At 40.0% G+C, this 16137-nt stretch overlaps 1 protein-coding gene across 2 annotated transcripts in view; it reads right to left on the bottom strand.

Moving 5' to 3' along the window:
* KIF1B (kinesin family member 1B) overlaps positions 1-16137 on the bottom strand; it is an 86597-nt gene that overhangs the window by 4029 nt on the left and 66431 nt on the right. For both annotated transcript variants that reach the window (XM_010296764.1, XM_010296765.1), the window contains 14 exons: positions 15788-15947; positions 15069-15159; positions 14355-14473; positions 13333-13388; positions 10537-10645; positions 9811-9877; positions 8305-8389; positions 7935-8040; positions 3516-3630; positions 2818-2951; positions 2230-2291; positions 1369-1514; positions 760-999; positions 258-329 (listed from right to left, as the gene is read on the bottom strand). In XM_010296764.1, coding sequence (XP_010295066.1) covers positions 258-329; positions 760-999; positions 1369-1514; positions 2230-2291; positions 2818-2951; positions 3516-3630; positions 7935-8040; positions 8305-8389; positions 9811-9877; positions 10537-10645; positions 13333-13388; positions 14355-14473; positions 15069-15159; positions 15788-15947 — 1562 coding nt within the window. The remainder of the gene's footprint in view (positions 1-257; positions 330-759; positions 1000-1368; positions 1515-2229; positions 2292-2817; positions 2952-3515; positions 3631-7934; positions 8041-8304; positions 8390-9810; positions 9878-10536; positions 10646-13332; positions 13389-14354; positions 14474-15068; positions 15160-15787; positions 15948-16137) is intronic.

The following is a 16137-nucleotide window of genomic DNA, read 5'->3' as shown; positions in this document are numbered from 1 at the left end:
GGGAAAGATAGTAAGAGCACTTCCAGTCTGCTAATAGACTAGAAACTACATGATAGTCCAAGTTTGCACCATTTCTAATTCCTGCAATAGTCTTTGGAACCTGATGCTGAACAGCCAAAATCCTTCCAACAGACTGAAAATAAAGAAAATTAATATGAAGAGTTTTATCTCTTCATAGTATCACCAGATTCCACAAACTACAAATATATTGCTATTGTACTACAAATACAGTGTATTGTACTGCATGAAATATTTACCTTACAATCACTGATGCTGTTGTACACCTGGTTGAATTCCCGATTGAAAGTGTGAGTAAGAAGCTGCAGACACTAAGGCGGAGGGGGGGGCAGGGAAAAACAAACAACACACATTTTACATTTATATTTTCAGAGACATTTGAACACAAGAGGCAATTTGCCAAGACACACTTGGCAGTTCATGAAAGAATAAACAAATCTTAAATTGCTGTTAAAAAAACCCAACAAAACCCACAACAGAAGAAGGGAATAACCACTTCCCTGGATAAAATTAGAAAGTTTCATTTTACAGACTACTAATGAAGGGAAATGAGGTACAGCCATAGCACGAAGCTAGCCACCAGCACTGGCTGGTGAGAATGGATTATTCCACTATAGAGCACACTAAAATGAAACTCTCACAATACTGGATATTCACCACGCTACCTGAGAAGCTCATCATTAACCTTTAATCATCTTTAGCACCTCAGTTTAGACCCATGATGCTTTTCTGATGTTGTACCTTGGTAGCCAGCTCTTTCTCCCGATCCACCAGGCTCTCTATATCTGCGGAGTCATAGCCACTGCTTTCACTGGGTGTCACAGCACTCTCAAATGTTGTAGTAGAGATTTGTGAGGAAATGCTGGTGGAGGTACTGAGGGTTCCACTGCTCAGACTGGGAGACAATGAGTCACTCAGGGACTTGGGGATGCTGTCACCAAGCTTTTCACGAAGCAGAAGGAAATGTCGGGTTTTTTCAACCTAGTAAGAAAAGAAATCAGTATCATCTGCTCCAGGATGTTGCCTATTTTACAAGCACTGAATTCTTATGCATTCTTTTAAGCTTCATACCAGTAAACTTTTTCCCCGGGGAGGAGAGTTTACAATGGCACTAGAAATTGAATCTACCTTTGTTGAATACACTGAGATTCTGAGCTGAAGACTCTACTCAGCAGCCAGCCACACACTTTCTATCTTTTCTGTTGGAGAATTTATTTAAATCTTGACTCTGAGAACAAACTCCCATTTGGGAATCTATTCATCTCAGAAGGTCTCACAGCGGGTAGACTAAAGGCAAATTCAAAGGTACAGTTGTGCTTTTTCTTTCGTTTCCCCTATCTCTTTACTCACCTCATGCAGCAGCTCCAGTTTCTCCAGTTCCCACTGATGCTCTAGAATGAGGCTGTCACCCCTGGGCCTCCAACCTGCCAGGTTCTCTTCTCCTCGCACATATGCCACAGATGTATCGAGGACTTTCCTCCTCCTCCTCTGCATTCCTGAGCAGTAAAAAACCAACATAAGATGTTAAAAGCATAGTCAGAGAGATGCCACTAAGAAACATTTACCCATCAGCAATCTGCTAAGAACCAACACTTCTGCTGTTTGGCTGAAAACGTACACGGCAACTATTTCATTAACACCAATCACACATCCCGAAGAGATTTGATTTAGTCCAGCTTTCTTACTTCATTCAGATATTTTCTATTGACCACGATATAATGCAAACTCCTGTTCAGTCTAATTCAACAGGAGAACTTCAAATGGTAGGTCTTAAAGGAAAAATATACTGATACTATGTGAACTACATTCCTTCCAAGTTATCAAGCTTGCATCAGATATCAGCAATGTCATCAAAAGACCAAGAGAAAACTCTACTGCTGCAAAAACAAGTTTCAACTGTGTTAGTTATGAGCCACGTACTATGCCTCTCAAGTCTATGACTTGGATACATGTCCAGTTTCCTGATATACCCATGTCAGAAAATGTAAAGTTTTCAGTGAATCCTTGGTTCACCAATGGTAAACACAGACCCAAGTTGAAAGTAAAAGCCTGTGTAAGTTTTTATGTAACAGCAATGTTCCATCGCTTCTATGAAACACAGGAATTGCTTCCCATCAGGACATTAGTGTTTACTGCATTCTGCCTATGAAATTTTCTGCAACATTTCAGTTTACAGCACCTTTATCGCTTGAACACCCAGTCACTGCTTACCTGGACTTCCTGTGTCTGCCATTTTGCATAAACTTAGTTCATAGATCCCGGTTACTCGATTGCTGTTCACAAGAAACCAGAGGGAAGAAAACCCTATTATCTTCAGAAATAAAGGGCATTAGCTTTAGTTTAGTGGTCAACAAATTAGAAGTTTAAGTACAGTTAGTTAGAACTACACCTGAATTCTGATCTTAAATAGATCATAAAAGAGCCAGGACAGACTGCAAGGTCTCTGAAAATGGGATTTCCCCTATGTTCCCTCCCACGGTCCATTAGACTCAGAGAGCAGCTGTTGAAGCAAATTCCAGGTCAGCATCAGGGTCATCTATGTGCAAGCTTGAAAAATGGATCTCTCTTCCTAACTGTTCATTCAGAAGGCTGGAAAAAAGGGGCCAGTAAAGACAGAAGCCATCAGAATTTCACTGAAATAAATGCAGGAATGTTCGAACCCAGACTAGAGTACTACAACTGGGTACACTTTTAAGGAAGAAATAAAGAAAACTAAGCTACATTCTCCCCATGGCCTCTGAAAGTAAAAGCATATACTGACAGAAAACATACGATACCAAAATTGGTAACTGAACTTACGAATCTGGAGATTTGGAGTAACCGCTGCCAAAGAGATTGCGTAGTGATCGTGGTGGGGAGATCTTGGCATCCCGTGAGTAAAAGACCATACAAACATCCTTTGTTATAACAGCAGGCTGGATGCAGTGGTCAAGCTAAGAGAAGAAACAGTAATGAATAAGTGGCTGCAGACAACTATGCCAAGTTATACTGCTTCCCTCTTTTAGTGGGACAGCTTTTTGAAATTTGCTCTTATTTGGGTCTTTGGTGAATGGTTTTCAGATGTGTTTCTGTGAAAGAGAACTGTCAAATTTATTGATGCATCTTGTGGGTGAAATAATTGTACTCCACAGAACAACAGTGTCTCGCACGCAAAGCCAAGAGCTAGGCCAGTGTTTGTAACACTAGTAGTACTTACATAGCAACATTCACTGATTTCAGTGGATTTTCAGATACAAATATAGATAAAGTGAGGTACAAAAAGGTAAGATCACCAGTTTCGCTTCACCTTTGCTGTGAGGCAGTAATACCTTGACATCAGGTTGTTAATTGTGAATAAGTTTTCCCATCCTGTTCTCAGAAAACGAATAAAGACTTTCACTAGCATCAGGATTCAAAATCACTTAGTCCAGTAAGTATTTATCTTGGGTACACACTGTCTGCTGTCTCAAACAGTTATACTTGAGTCACAAGCAAAAAGAAAGGCACAGGTCTCTAACCTCCAGGTAAGCAGAAAGGGTCATATATATCTTCTCTCCATACGGTGTCACTCGATTGAGGAGAAGGGAGTTATGCAAGGAGCTATCCCAAACTGCTTCAAACCGATAGAAAGTCCTGGGAAAAAAAGTACAGTAAAAGTTTAACAGTAAGAGTTCCTCTGCACCCCTCTCATCGGTCACCGTAAAGCATGTCTTCCTCGACATCATCCACTATGACTCTCAGTGGCTTAGGTAACACATACTTGAAGCAAAGACCTTCTCTTCTTTCTCAAGATTACCTACTTCTACCTCAAACAGTGTGGCATGAGAGACCATTGCCTGTTATGAAAAAGATTGACTGAAAAGAGGAAATACAGAAGAGAACAAAAGCTGTCATAACAGTAGAGGGAAGTCAGCACTAAAGAACGGTGTTTCTAAACAGACAGAATTCTCCTCTATTGCTTCAGGTGCAATTCAGCCAAGCTGGACCTCCAAAGTCCATGGGAAGATTCTTTTTTATGAGCAACACTCATTCTACAATGTATTTTAGGACTAACATATAGCAACAGAAGAGATCACTCTAATACTTAGTCTTATAAAACCAGTAGCCACTGATAGCAAATAGGAATGATTGATAGGTAGGGATAACGCCTATATTCAAGTGATAAAGATTTCTTTCTATGTCCCTACTAGCTTCAAGTAAAAACCTGCAGATCTAACACACACTTTTGTAAGAAGTTTCTTCAATTTGGCACATGGAAAGAAAGGAGCTGAAGGCTCCCACAGTTCTACCCAAGCAATAGGGAAAGTTCATCTGTTCAAGTAAAAAGTGAGAGACAGCATCATACACAGGACAACTAAATCATGAAATCTCTCCTCTCTAACAGGGGCTTAAGGAAATGACCTTTCTCCTTTCTCACAGGTAGAGACTGATTTCATATTGGTTCCTTTGGAAAGGAGTCCTTATACCCTTATTCAGGAATATAGCATGCTTTTCCACGCTGGTAACAGAAAAAGAAGGTATCAATTCTTCACCACCTCCATATAACTTCCCTCCCAAATCCCCTTTGCTGCTGAGCAACCCACTTCAAGTCCAAATGATGTGGTACTAAAACCAAGACAATGCTTCATGTGTATTATTTTTTTAAAACAAGCTATATCTCTGAAGAGGTTCTGTACTAATACCCAAGGCAAACTCAGAAAAATAGAAAATGAAAACAAAGACAAATAACAAAAAGCAGGTTGGGGTAGAAGAAAAAAAAATAACAAAACCCAAAACAAAACAAAAAGAAATATGAAGCAGCCTAAGAGCAGACATATCAGAAAGAGAGTTCTGACCTCACAGTTCCCAAGAATCCCGTTTTCCTGCTACCAGTTACACAATTCTGAGCTAATACATCGAGACACCATGAACTGTGCCGTCAAATAATATAATTTGAGAATATTGCTAAATACTGTTTGCATTTGAAGTAGCATACTTAAGAAATTACTTCTAAATGTCTTGCTTCTATTAAAAATGCTACAGAGAAACATATTCTAAAGGCTAAGTAATTGGTAACTTTAAAAGCACTGTAATGTAATAATCTTTATATGAGTTAGATTAGGGAAACAACACAGGTTGTCCTCTAACCCTTTACAAATCTGTGTCGAGTCCCTGTGTTTTAGTCTTTCATCGTGTCTTAGTTATGAGAGCAATTTTTTAAACCTTTAGCAAGCTCCACATCTACTAGAAGAAAAAGTAGTCAAACCTGGTTCTCCACAGATAGGAAAGCCAGTGTACCCAGCCCCTGAATCAGCTCTGCACCATTTGCCAAACATGACTTCTCATCATGAAGAGAGAACACAGGTGTAAATGTTCATCCGTGCAGAACTAAACGCCCTTCTTCAGCAAAATGATGATTTTTGGATGAACACCAAGTTGGAGTCAAACATAGCTTTGAGGCAGTTACTCTGCTGGATTTTGTCTAGCCAGGAAGTTACGTACACATAGTCTTGCCTGTCCAAACCAGAACTTGCGAGAATAGTTACAGAGGGAGACAAGAAACTGCAAGTGGGCAAACTTCCTTCCGCATAGCCAATAGCACAAGGAGGAAAAGGGAGCACAGAACAAGCAAAACATGGAGAACAGGAGAAACAGGTAAAAGGCACCATCATAGAGTTAGAACTGATTTTTAAGTGGATTTTAGCATTAGTGAAAGGTGGTGCATTGAAAGCATTGAAGACTTAAAGTCTTCTCTTTTTCAAAGAGGCAGAGCACAGAAAGCAGAGTGCAAACTGTCCTAGATTGTGCAGCCAAAATGCTTGGCTGCGATCAAATCTGGAAGGTGAAAGAGGAATCTAGTCTGAGCAGCTACTACATGTCTCGCTTCTCTGCCAACTGCTGAACTAGGAAGTAGCAACCACATGGTTAAATTTCAGATGCAAATCCAACCTAAGAACAGAGCCTGAATGCCAGTCACATGGCAGCCACTGCTTTTTCTTCAGTGCAGTTCTGAGCTGGAATTTCAAGTAACCTAATCATTCAGTCCTTGACTTGGTACTGCAAACATGACAAGCATTATAGAGTCAGAGACAGTAGGAAATTCCAAATTTAGTTCTTTGATACAGAACAAAGGAAGAAAATAGCAAGGACTACAAATAGGGACTACATTCTGATGGCACATTTTGAGAATCAGAAAGGATGAACAAAGGAAGCTCGCTCTTACATGTGAAGGATAGTTTACCTTCACAAGTTCCCCACTGAACTGTACCTGAATAAACCCCTGACACAAAGGAGGAGGAGGTATACTACTTCTGGAACAGCTAAGAATTCAGTAAAATCTAAAAGGGAAGGGGCAGCACTACAAATGGGACATAAAGCATTCTATTTTCAAGAATCTTTATGTACAAAGGAAGCAAACAGAAAGTACCTAGGCATATCCTTATCAAGAAAGAGCCTGTAAAAACACAGAAAGAGCTTCAGTTAGTGCAGCCAAAAGCAGAACAGAAAAGCAACAGCTGAGAGGAACAGAACAAGCGGACTTAAAAAAATAAAAAATAAAAACCACACCTACCAAAAAACAAGTCTGTAGACAATGAGCAAACATAAGACACATCCCTTACCAGGGCTTCAATCCCACTCTGCCACCCTGCCATGCACTCATACCACAACTTAAACCTTGGCATTTTGGTAAGCGACGGTCAACAGCTTCACTTCGCTCACACTCATCGTTCATCCAAGTGGCCCAGATAATAGAAAACTACAGAGCTATACAGGAATTTCTTGAAATTGCTCGGGGACAAAGTATAGGGCTTTCCAACTGCAAATCCAATAGTATGAGACTGGGAACTAGCAGCAGTCCCCTCATGTTCCAGTTATATTGATCCATTAATTAATACACACTAAAAGTAAACTATCCACTTCTCAGTGGGAAGCAGAGAATAACTGCTAAAAAACCTGTCACTGTGTTCATTTACAGACACTGGGTGGCAGGAAGACAGTTGGTAAGAGCAGTGTCCCAAATCCACCTTTAATATCACAGTGGTATTTCAAAGTCCAAGCCTCTGATAGAAAAGGAAGAAGCTGTTTCTGCTCCTAGAAGGATACCGCCTCCAGCATTCAGCAGCTGCAGGAGAGATGGGCTCCAAAACAACACCCTTCCCTCCGGAAACACTCTATTCAGAGTTAAATTTCAGAGATATTCCTGCTTTGCACCAGCTAAACAGAGCCACAGAGTGGTCAAGTGACTTGGCTGATGTCAGAGTAGGGAGAGGCTGTGCCGGCAATGCAGCATTCTGCTTCACTGCCCTTTGTTGCAGACACTGAAGCAAAACAATGTGGAGTCTGACTGATCTTTACAGCGATGCACCCTCATGAGGAGACACACAGAGCCAGAAACCTCTCAGGCAGGGGCCCTGCTGTTGCCCAGATGACTGCAGTTACATGGAACAGACACCCCCTTATTAGAACTGGAGTCAATTTGTGATACATCTGTAGAAATCCACAAATTATCCAGTTTAATTTACAAAGCATGGCTCTCACTTAAATTACCACATGCTTGCTCCAGGAATAATATAGGTATGTACACATCCATAAATATATCCCCCGAGATCACCCTTTTACTCCAATGCCGCATTCTACCAACAAACCTTGATGTTAGTTTAAAAGGCTGGGTTAAATTCTGAGACTCCCTCAAGCTGTTCCTTTCCATCCTCCCTTTACGGTGCTTACAAATGGAAAGTAATTCAAATGCATTATCAAGAAATCCTCCATGCAGACCAACGTACTTCAGCTTTAGCAAGAATTTATGGTAATGCTCATGGGCACAGGGCATTCAGATAGAGAATGGAATTCTACATTTAATAATTAGCAACATTCCCAGCTTTCCAAACACCTTGCCAATGCCTCAGAGGTCAAAGAAGTTTTAGACTCCTACTCGAGTGCTCACTTTATTCACTTACCTATTTGAGCTGTGAGAGGACTTCAGGTATTTTGCAGATATAATATTCAAAGACAGAATAGCATCCACAGCAGCTTCATCTACCTCTGCTTTATTTCTTATACGTCCTGAAAAACGGAGGAGGAGGAATCAATTAAAACTAAACCTGAAACACAGAAGGTATTTGTTTTCCTAAACATCATTTCAGACTACATGATTAACAAGCAGCTGTGAGTGGAAGCTGCAAAACTTAAGCTTTTCCTCTGGATCTTTTTCAAAATCCTCCTCTCACAGACAATACTCATAAAGATGACAGAATCTAATACAAAAAGAAACTACCATTAGTACTTTTTCTTCCTTAAATAGCAACATGCAAAACAAAATATACTCACCAACAACCAGCTCTCGCACATCTTTCCAGTGCAACTCACTGCCTTTCTCATGGATAATGGTGACTGTGATTCTACGCTGGATTCCCTGATAAAAGTTCAAAAACAAAACACTGGTAAAATACTCCTGCCCCCACACACTATCATCATCTATTTTGCACTTACACTGCAAAAATTAAGCAAATAAGATTATTTAAATTAGTCTGCAATTGTTAACAAACACCTACGTATTTCAGGGCCCTTAAAATTAACTTAAGAGAAACATTACATGTAACAGAAATTACACTTCTCCCTCCTCAGTCCACAAAGGCAGAGGTTTTTAACCTAAAATATCCCTGAAATTGTTGCTACACTCTCAAAGAAGATATGTACGGTCCCTGGCATATATCAGAGTTGACCACAAAAACAAGCAAATACTTGGCTAATGTGTGCTTGTATACGTATATGTTATATATAAAGTGTATGTAGCAAAAAAAGTTACCAGAAAATAGAAACTATTCATGCAGATATTCTCCTCTCTTTTCACATGTATCTGTTACAAGTCAAAATATAAAAAAGCTCTGTAACAGTGGGGAAGAAGTTAAAATTGTAGAGTAGAAATAAACACCACATCTGAAAAAGAAAAATTCCCCAGGTATTGGTTTCAGTAGATTCCACTCTGCAAAACGAAGAGGACAACTATCCAGGTGGAAGGTGCTTTAGGTGTAACTGTTTCAAAAGAAGCTGAAAGATGTTTGCCTACATTGGGGATTTGGCAATGGAATTACAGAGGCTGGAATTACTCTGGTTTGAATTGGAAGTACATGATGAGGACACTACTAAATACAGAAATTAGTAACTTGTTGTTTTTTTTTTTTTTGTTTTTTTTTTTTTAAGGAAATTATTGGAATATGACCATTATTCCTAAGCTACAAGAACTGTTCCTATCATCTTAAGAAAGAGAGGAAATGCAAGTCACAGGTAAACTCTATGAAAAGGAACTAAGAATTTGAAAGTAGACAAGACATAACATAAACTATAAACAGTATTTAACTAGGATTATCTTTAGAATCTAGCTAAAGACAAATTATTATTAAGGATTATTACAGGCATTTAAAATGCACTGAGACATGGTCATTTTGTAGATCTGCCCCATAGCCACATGCAGCGAGGAAGAACCAATGAAAGTTGAGTCCACATGATCCTTCTGTGTTCTTGGTAGAGAAGTTGGAGAACACTGAAGGCACAAATCTGGTCCCAAAGGTTCCAGCTTTTTAAAGGCTTTCATCTTTCACGAGAGGGATGCACACTGATAAGCAAAGGAAATGGCAATATACTAGGGGCCAAACATTCTCCTCCTAGCCCAAAGCTACCAGACTAAGTACAGACTGGAAGAGGACTGGCCCTACAGCTATCATTAGACAGCTGTGTGGGAAAGACGACTTGAAAGATGCAAAATCCAGTCATTAGCATTCTACACCCCGCTCCGCTCCGAGATGAAACTTGCTGTTCCAGAGCCTTCATTAGTACCTGGTGAAGCAGGAACGTCCCCTGACAGGGCAGGCCTCCAGTGTGGTCCACAACGGCAGGAATGTACCTGGGTGAGACAGTGAAATCAACAGCCAGGAAAGACAGACGAGCACAGCAACTCTGCTCTGTGTTCTGCTGCCAACAGTTACTTCTCCGTATAGTGTCTGAAGAAATAAGAGTGTTTCTACTGACTCTCAGACCAGACTCTTTGTTGGACCACAGTATCAGTGAAATATAGAAGTATCATATGCTGTACTTCCAGTACTCCTGGAAAACTCTGTGGAACTCGCTTCTCAATATAATCCCTAGAGACCCGTCAGGGGAAAACCTTCTCTGTAGCAGAGGTGAACATAAAATAGGGCCTGCTAGATGACTTCTGGAGCATAAAGTCTCTAGTGACTCAAAGAAGCCAAACTCAGGGCCCATATAGGATAGGTTTTCCCAGCACCTTTCAGCTGTTGTGCACGGACTTTCAAAGCAGAAAGATTCCTTCAAGTGTGAAAGAACATCATTCTCTCTCTTCAGTCCTTTCCAATAGGAACAACAAATGCCAGTGGAATATACACCCAACACTACAAACCAGCCAGACACAAGGCTGACCTAAGCCACACCACTGCCCAATAATGATTGCTAAACTTGAACCTTGCCTGAACAGAACAAAGGGCAAAAGATCCAACTCCCATAAACCACTGCTCTTGAACCATCAAAGATTAGTACGGGACTTACTCCCCGGTTGGCTCCAATTCGCTGATCTCAAACCACACAAGGAGGTCATATTTGCTCACACTCTGGCCCAAGCTGGGTTTGCTCATAGTATTTAGCTTTGTAGCTGGCACTTAAAAGAAAGAAAAAAAAAAAAAAAGAAAGAAAAAAAAAATAAAAAGAATCATTTACAAAGGCCAAACAAGTAAAGCTTACCCTAGGGCTCACAGAAACACATCATTTCAGTGATCCCATGCATTCTATGTACATATGTAGACCACATCTTTTTCCATGAAACCGATGTTGCTTACAACAATCATTATTTCTCAAAGTGGTGTTTTTTTAAATCTAAGTTACTAGATTTAAAAAAAGAAGTTACACAACAGAACAAGAGTGTATCCAAAAAGCTTGTAAAAATATGCAGTGTCTCTAGATCCACCGAAATAAGGGTTTCCTCAAAAGTGCATCAATTACTTTCTGGCTCAACAGTTTGTGATTTAGAATTGCTTAGGTCTGTTCTTCTGCAACATTACTCACCCACAAAGTACATTTCCTCTTCCCCACACAAGGGAGAAGGGGGTAGGGGGGGGGTGGGAAATCAAGAGCTTAAAACTTCAGTCTTCACTTCTTCATGTTACAAACTGCTAGTCTCCTGTACCAGTTTAAATAAGAGAATGTGTACGTAAAAAGGCTGAACAAGACTTATTCCAGAGCAATAGCCCTGCCAAAGTATGTTTCTGGTCTCCTTAATGTTTTGGTACTAGTGATTACTACTAGCTAGATGGTCTCGTAATTCTTTTCATACAAATGTAGGGATAAACCATGTTAGAAAAAGAGTGGGATAACTGAAATTCTAGAAACAACCTGATAGTCCTTCACACATACTTACATCATACCTTTTAACTATCATTACAGGACTTCTCGTATCTGTTGACTTACTTTATTTTTGTAAATGGGATCGTTTTACATGCTTAGTTCCTGTGTGCTCTGACAGGTACTTTTGTAACTCTGCAGTTGGTTTTCCATTTTTTCTCCTTTCACACACTAACCTCGTTGCTTTTATTAAGCCAAATAATTAATTCTCCCTTCTAGTCTCTCAAGTCCCATTCTTCCCTTGCTTAAGTGTTCTTTACGTTCTCCTATTCTCACACATCTGTGTATCCTGCAGGTTCCACCATGACTTAATTTCCCACGCACGGAAAGAGCCTAACAGTCCCCAGTTAAGAAAAGGTCCTTATAGGCATGCCTGTGTCATCTCTTTTGAAAAACTACATGTGAATTCTGTTTCTTTTCTGGGTAAAATAGCAGCTACCTCAGAGGAGCAGATTTTACAAGAATTGGTTATTTACAGCACTACAACTCCATCATGCTAGGTAGCAAGCTTCAGTGTCATCATTTACTCTTCCCATTCATTACTCAGGGTAGTCACTCTCTTATACCCATCATATCACATGAACTCACTACAGCTGGACTCAATGCTGTTGAGCAAGAGGAACATCAAACACACCACGTCACTCAAGTTCACTGCTAGGCAGAGAAACTAAAAAGCACCGGAAGAGAAAAACAACAGAAAGGCACATTTAACTAAACATGCAAGCCAGTTCTAGCAGTTCTACGGACTTGCACTAGCGTAATTAATAACCAGCATGTCTGTTTTTTTTTAATAAAATAGAATAAAAATATACAAGTGAGGAACAGCACTGTTAGCGACAAAAAAAGGAACATGAGCAAAAAGAAAACATATATAGAACACAGCAGAGTATTTCCTCTACAGCTAGCTGTTTTTTCATATGCAACGTCTCCTATCCCAATCTTACAAAACTATGTACAGAACACCAAAAAAAAAATCAGAAGTCCAGAAAGTTTCAGGAATAGATCCAGTGACACAGAAAAATCTGTGACACCTAGCATACTGGAGTTTATTGACTCTCTATATATTTGTCTCTAGAATAGCCCTAAACTTAAGTACAGCATCATCCTTCCATGACCGCAACCATGGCAGTTTCTAGCCCCAAGAACAAAACATGAGAAAGATAAGAAAAAAGGAATTCTGAAGCACGTTTTGGAACTGCTACTACATCTACCATAGATCAAGTTTGGCTACTAACCATCTCGTTTAGGAGCCCGCTCACTCTGACAACTTGGAACAGGCAGAAAGAGAAAAGGTGGCAGCTGGTCAGCTCCATCCTGGAAAGCAGCCACAGCAGAGGATGCAAGCACGTTGGCATGCTCGGATAGCGTGTTCAGCACATGCACGTTTACATAGCCAGACATAAGATACCTAATCAACTCAATTTTTCTTTCATGGTCTGCAAACGGAATGGAACACACACAAGAAAAGGATGGTAGAAATATGCAGGTGAGAAAGCTGGAGAAGGAAGAAATTAGAAGGTGAAATGGAAAAAATAAAAGCCACAAAAGAGTACAGCATGCATTATTACAATTAAGCAAAGAAAATTGAGGATCATTTCAACAAGACTGACTCACTAAACAAGAATGTTAGAGAGCAAAAAGATGAAGCGATTAATGAATAAGCAAATTTCCAGTCAAGTGCTCAGTAAACACATAAGCCATAAGATCTTGTGGAATACAGTCAACACCTCAGGAATGAAATTCTGCCCTTCAATAAACCAAGAAGCACTTCCTGCAAGAGGAGGTTGAAAAGAATACATAAAAAGGAAGATAGCCAGCAAAGATAGACCCAATGCTGTTTTCAGCATTCACTCCATTACATTTGTTGGTGACCGGGACACCTTAGGAATATACTGCAACCTTAATTTTCAGCAGCAGACAAGTGATGTACAACAGAACTGTCCTCACCTGGCTTTGAGAGTGGCATAGGGGGAGGAAAGAATCTTCTGGAAGGTTGTGGAGGGCTATAGAGAAATGAAAAGAGTTCTCAATATAGAGGCACATAAACATAAAAAATATACACACACACACACATGCATGTATGTATACACACACAGAGAGTACAGTCCCTCCACTCATTTTTGTCTCTAAAAGTCTTCTCACAATTCCATGAAGACAGGTAAATATCACCCTCAAGAAAACAAGTGGACTCAGCACACTTCTCAGACTAACCTATGTCCTTCTGCTATTCTAACTTAATCCTGGCTGTCAATAAAAAATAAAAAAAACTTACGATTTCCAACTGCTCTACCCCCATTCCGCACTGAAAATTTAAGTAGGTAACAGGCATTTCCTAAAATAACTTAAGGAAAAGGAACAGGCCTCAGCTAGAATCTCCTCTTAAAAGCAGCACGCGCTCCTTCCTTGCAGCTGCTGGCTTCAGTAGGAGGGCTAGCCAGGCCAAGCACTCTTCATCTATGAAGAGGATGACCACAACTAGGGGTCCTTTCCCTGATTCTGAAAATTCAAATGCTCAGCAACTTTGGCACTAGCACGTCGAAATATTGACAGCCTTTTGTTCTCCCCTAATCTTGTCTCTTCTTTTGTCATCCTACCTTCAGGCATCAGGCCACTGGCCCTGAGGGAACACTGTATTTGGAGCACTGTTAAGGTTTACCCAGAACTCACTAAGGTCACCACTGAAGTTCTGAGTACAATATTCTACCACCACAGTGTTTGTAAGGTGGATGCTGGTGTTTTGGCAAAACAGCTTTCCATGTTTGAGATGGCAGAACAATTCCATCACTCACTAACCAAACATACTACACTGGATAAATAGGCCTCTGCCAGCACTCTTAACCGCAGTCAGGAATCCTACTTGTGAGGGTGCGGCTATATAATTTCAGGAGTATGAAAAAGTATTGCCCAAACTGCAGAGCCAACCCGAGCATGATCACACACAGCCTTTATGCCAGAATAGTGATCAATACCTGTTCAGTTCCTGTCCTTGCAGATGGAGAGGATGCTGCTGATAATGTCCAAAGACTTCAAACACAATCGGCTTTGTTTTGATGTACTCCACAAATGATTCCGTCACTTCCACAGCAACCTATTAGCCAAAGTAAGGAATGAAAATGAGTCACAAAAAAGGAAACCTTTTAGTCTGAAGTTTAGGAGTCTATTTTTCATATGGTTTAGCACCACTCACAGTAAAAGCAACTGCTTTCCTTTTTGGTTTAGGCACTAATTTTACTCTGACAAAGGAGAAAATGAAAGCCTCACTATCAGGCATTTTAAGTAGGAGAAGAGAAGGCTACATGTAACCAAAGGGTTACACAGTTCATAAAAATAGACACATTCAGTTCATCTGAGATCATGAGCACTGCTATTCACATATATTTTATTTCCTGAATTCTAGACTGCTTTCATTGAACATCCTGGAAAGGAAACAGGGAATTCAAAGGCAGGAAGTAGAGGTGAAACAGAAGAGTTAAATCTGCCACACGGAACCATGCTGTATTTTGTTCTCCATTGGTGATTACATCATTCACCTGATCACTCCTCCTACTGTCTGTTCTTCTGTCTATTCAACAACTCCCCTTGCCCCCCTTTCCCATACACCTCTCATGAGTTTAACAAGAAGGATAAACACAATTCCCAGTGCTAAAACAGGAAAAGTTTGGTTGATGCTGAGTTTTACTTACATTCTGAACATGATAAAACCCAAGGGGAGTCCCTCGACCATTGTTTTTGAGAGGTTCTGTTGAGAAAGCTTCATCATGCCGATGTAAAAAGCTTTAAAACAAACAAACAAGAAATCAAAAATAAAACACTAGGGAACAGTTTAGTAAAGACTGCCGTGCTGTGAATTCAAAACTGAAAGGAAACTCTTAAGTGCTAGGACTTTACAGGGAGTTAAGTGATGGCCTAAAGCTAGGAATACCCTAGTCTTTGGGACCACAATTCCTGTACGTATTTTGTGTCTTTACTAGGAGTCTTTATTACTCCTAGTTTTTGTCCTCTTTTTTAAGAAACTAAGCCAAAGAACACTTTCACTTGAGAGTTACTGAGTTGCTTGCTTTCCAGTTGAGCATATGTACAACCTAATAGTGAATTTGAGCTTTCCAGTTGAGCATATGTACAACCTAATACTGAATTTTGCCCATTAAAAGCCATTATCAAGCAAAAACTTAAGATATCTGTAACGAGATCCTTTCTGCAAAACTTTACTCTGTAACACCATACTAACACAAAGCAGGTACAGCTTGTAACGGAATTCCAGTAACTGACAAGTCGTTTTTCTCTGCTATACCACACTGCCACTGATTTGAAAAGCTCTCAATCAGACCCTGCACTGCCCACCATTATTTGCACTCTCTATCAAACCATTTATTTTCTAATGTAAATAAGGACAAATTCTTACTTGAACTGGCAGAAAATATCGGCATATTCAGGAAGGATGCCGCTGGCCTGTAGCACTGTCACACGGAAGGTAAACACGCTACCCAGTTTCAAGTGATCACCAATTTCCTCAGTGAATCCTTCCATAGTCATTTTTCCATCCAAAGTGGCTGACTTCAAGTCTTAGGGAGACACAAACATCCCACATGAAATCTTTTTTTTTTTTCTCCTTTCTTTTCTTAAAATATTCCTTCAGGCAACAGTTTAGTCCCATCACACTTTTTTTTTTCTTTTGAGCCCAGATTATTTGCTGATAATCAAAAGCTCCAAATACCTGGTAACAGTTTTTCTGCAGTTCTTCAAACTAATAAC

This window comes from Phaethon lepturus, unplaced genomic scaffold (assembly GCF_000687285.1).
Source record: "Phaethon lepturus isolate BGI_N335 unplaced genomic scaffold, ASM68728v1 scaffold13811, whole genome shotgun sequence".
Taxonomy (NCBI): Eukaryota; Metazoa; Chordata; class Aves; order Phaethontiformes; family Phaethontidae; genus Phaethon; species Phaethon lepturus.
This window is presented reverse-complemented; position numbering and strand designations above follow the sequence as displayed.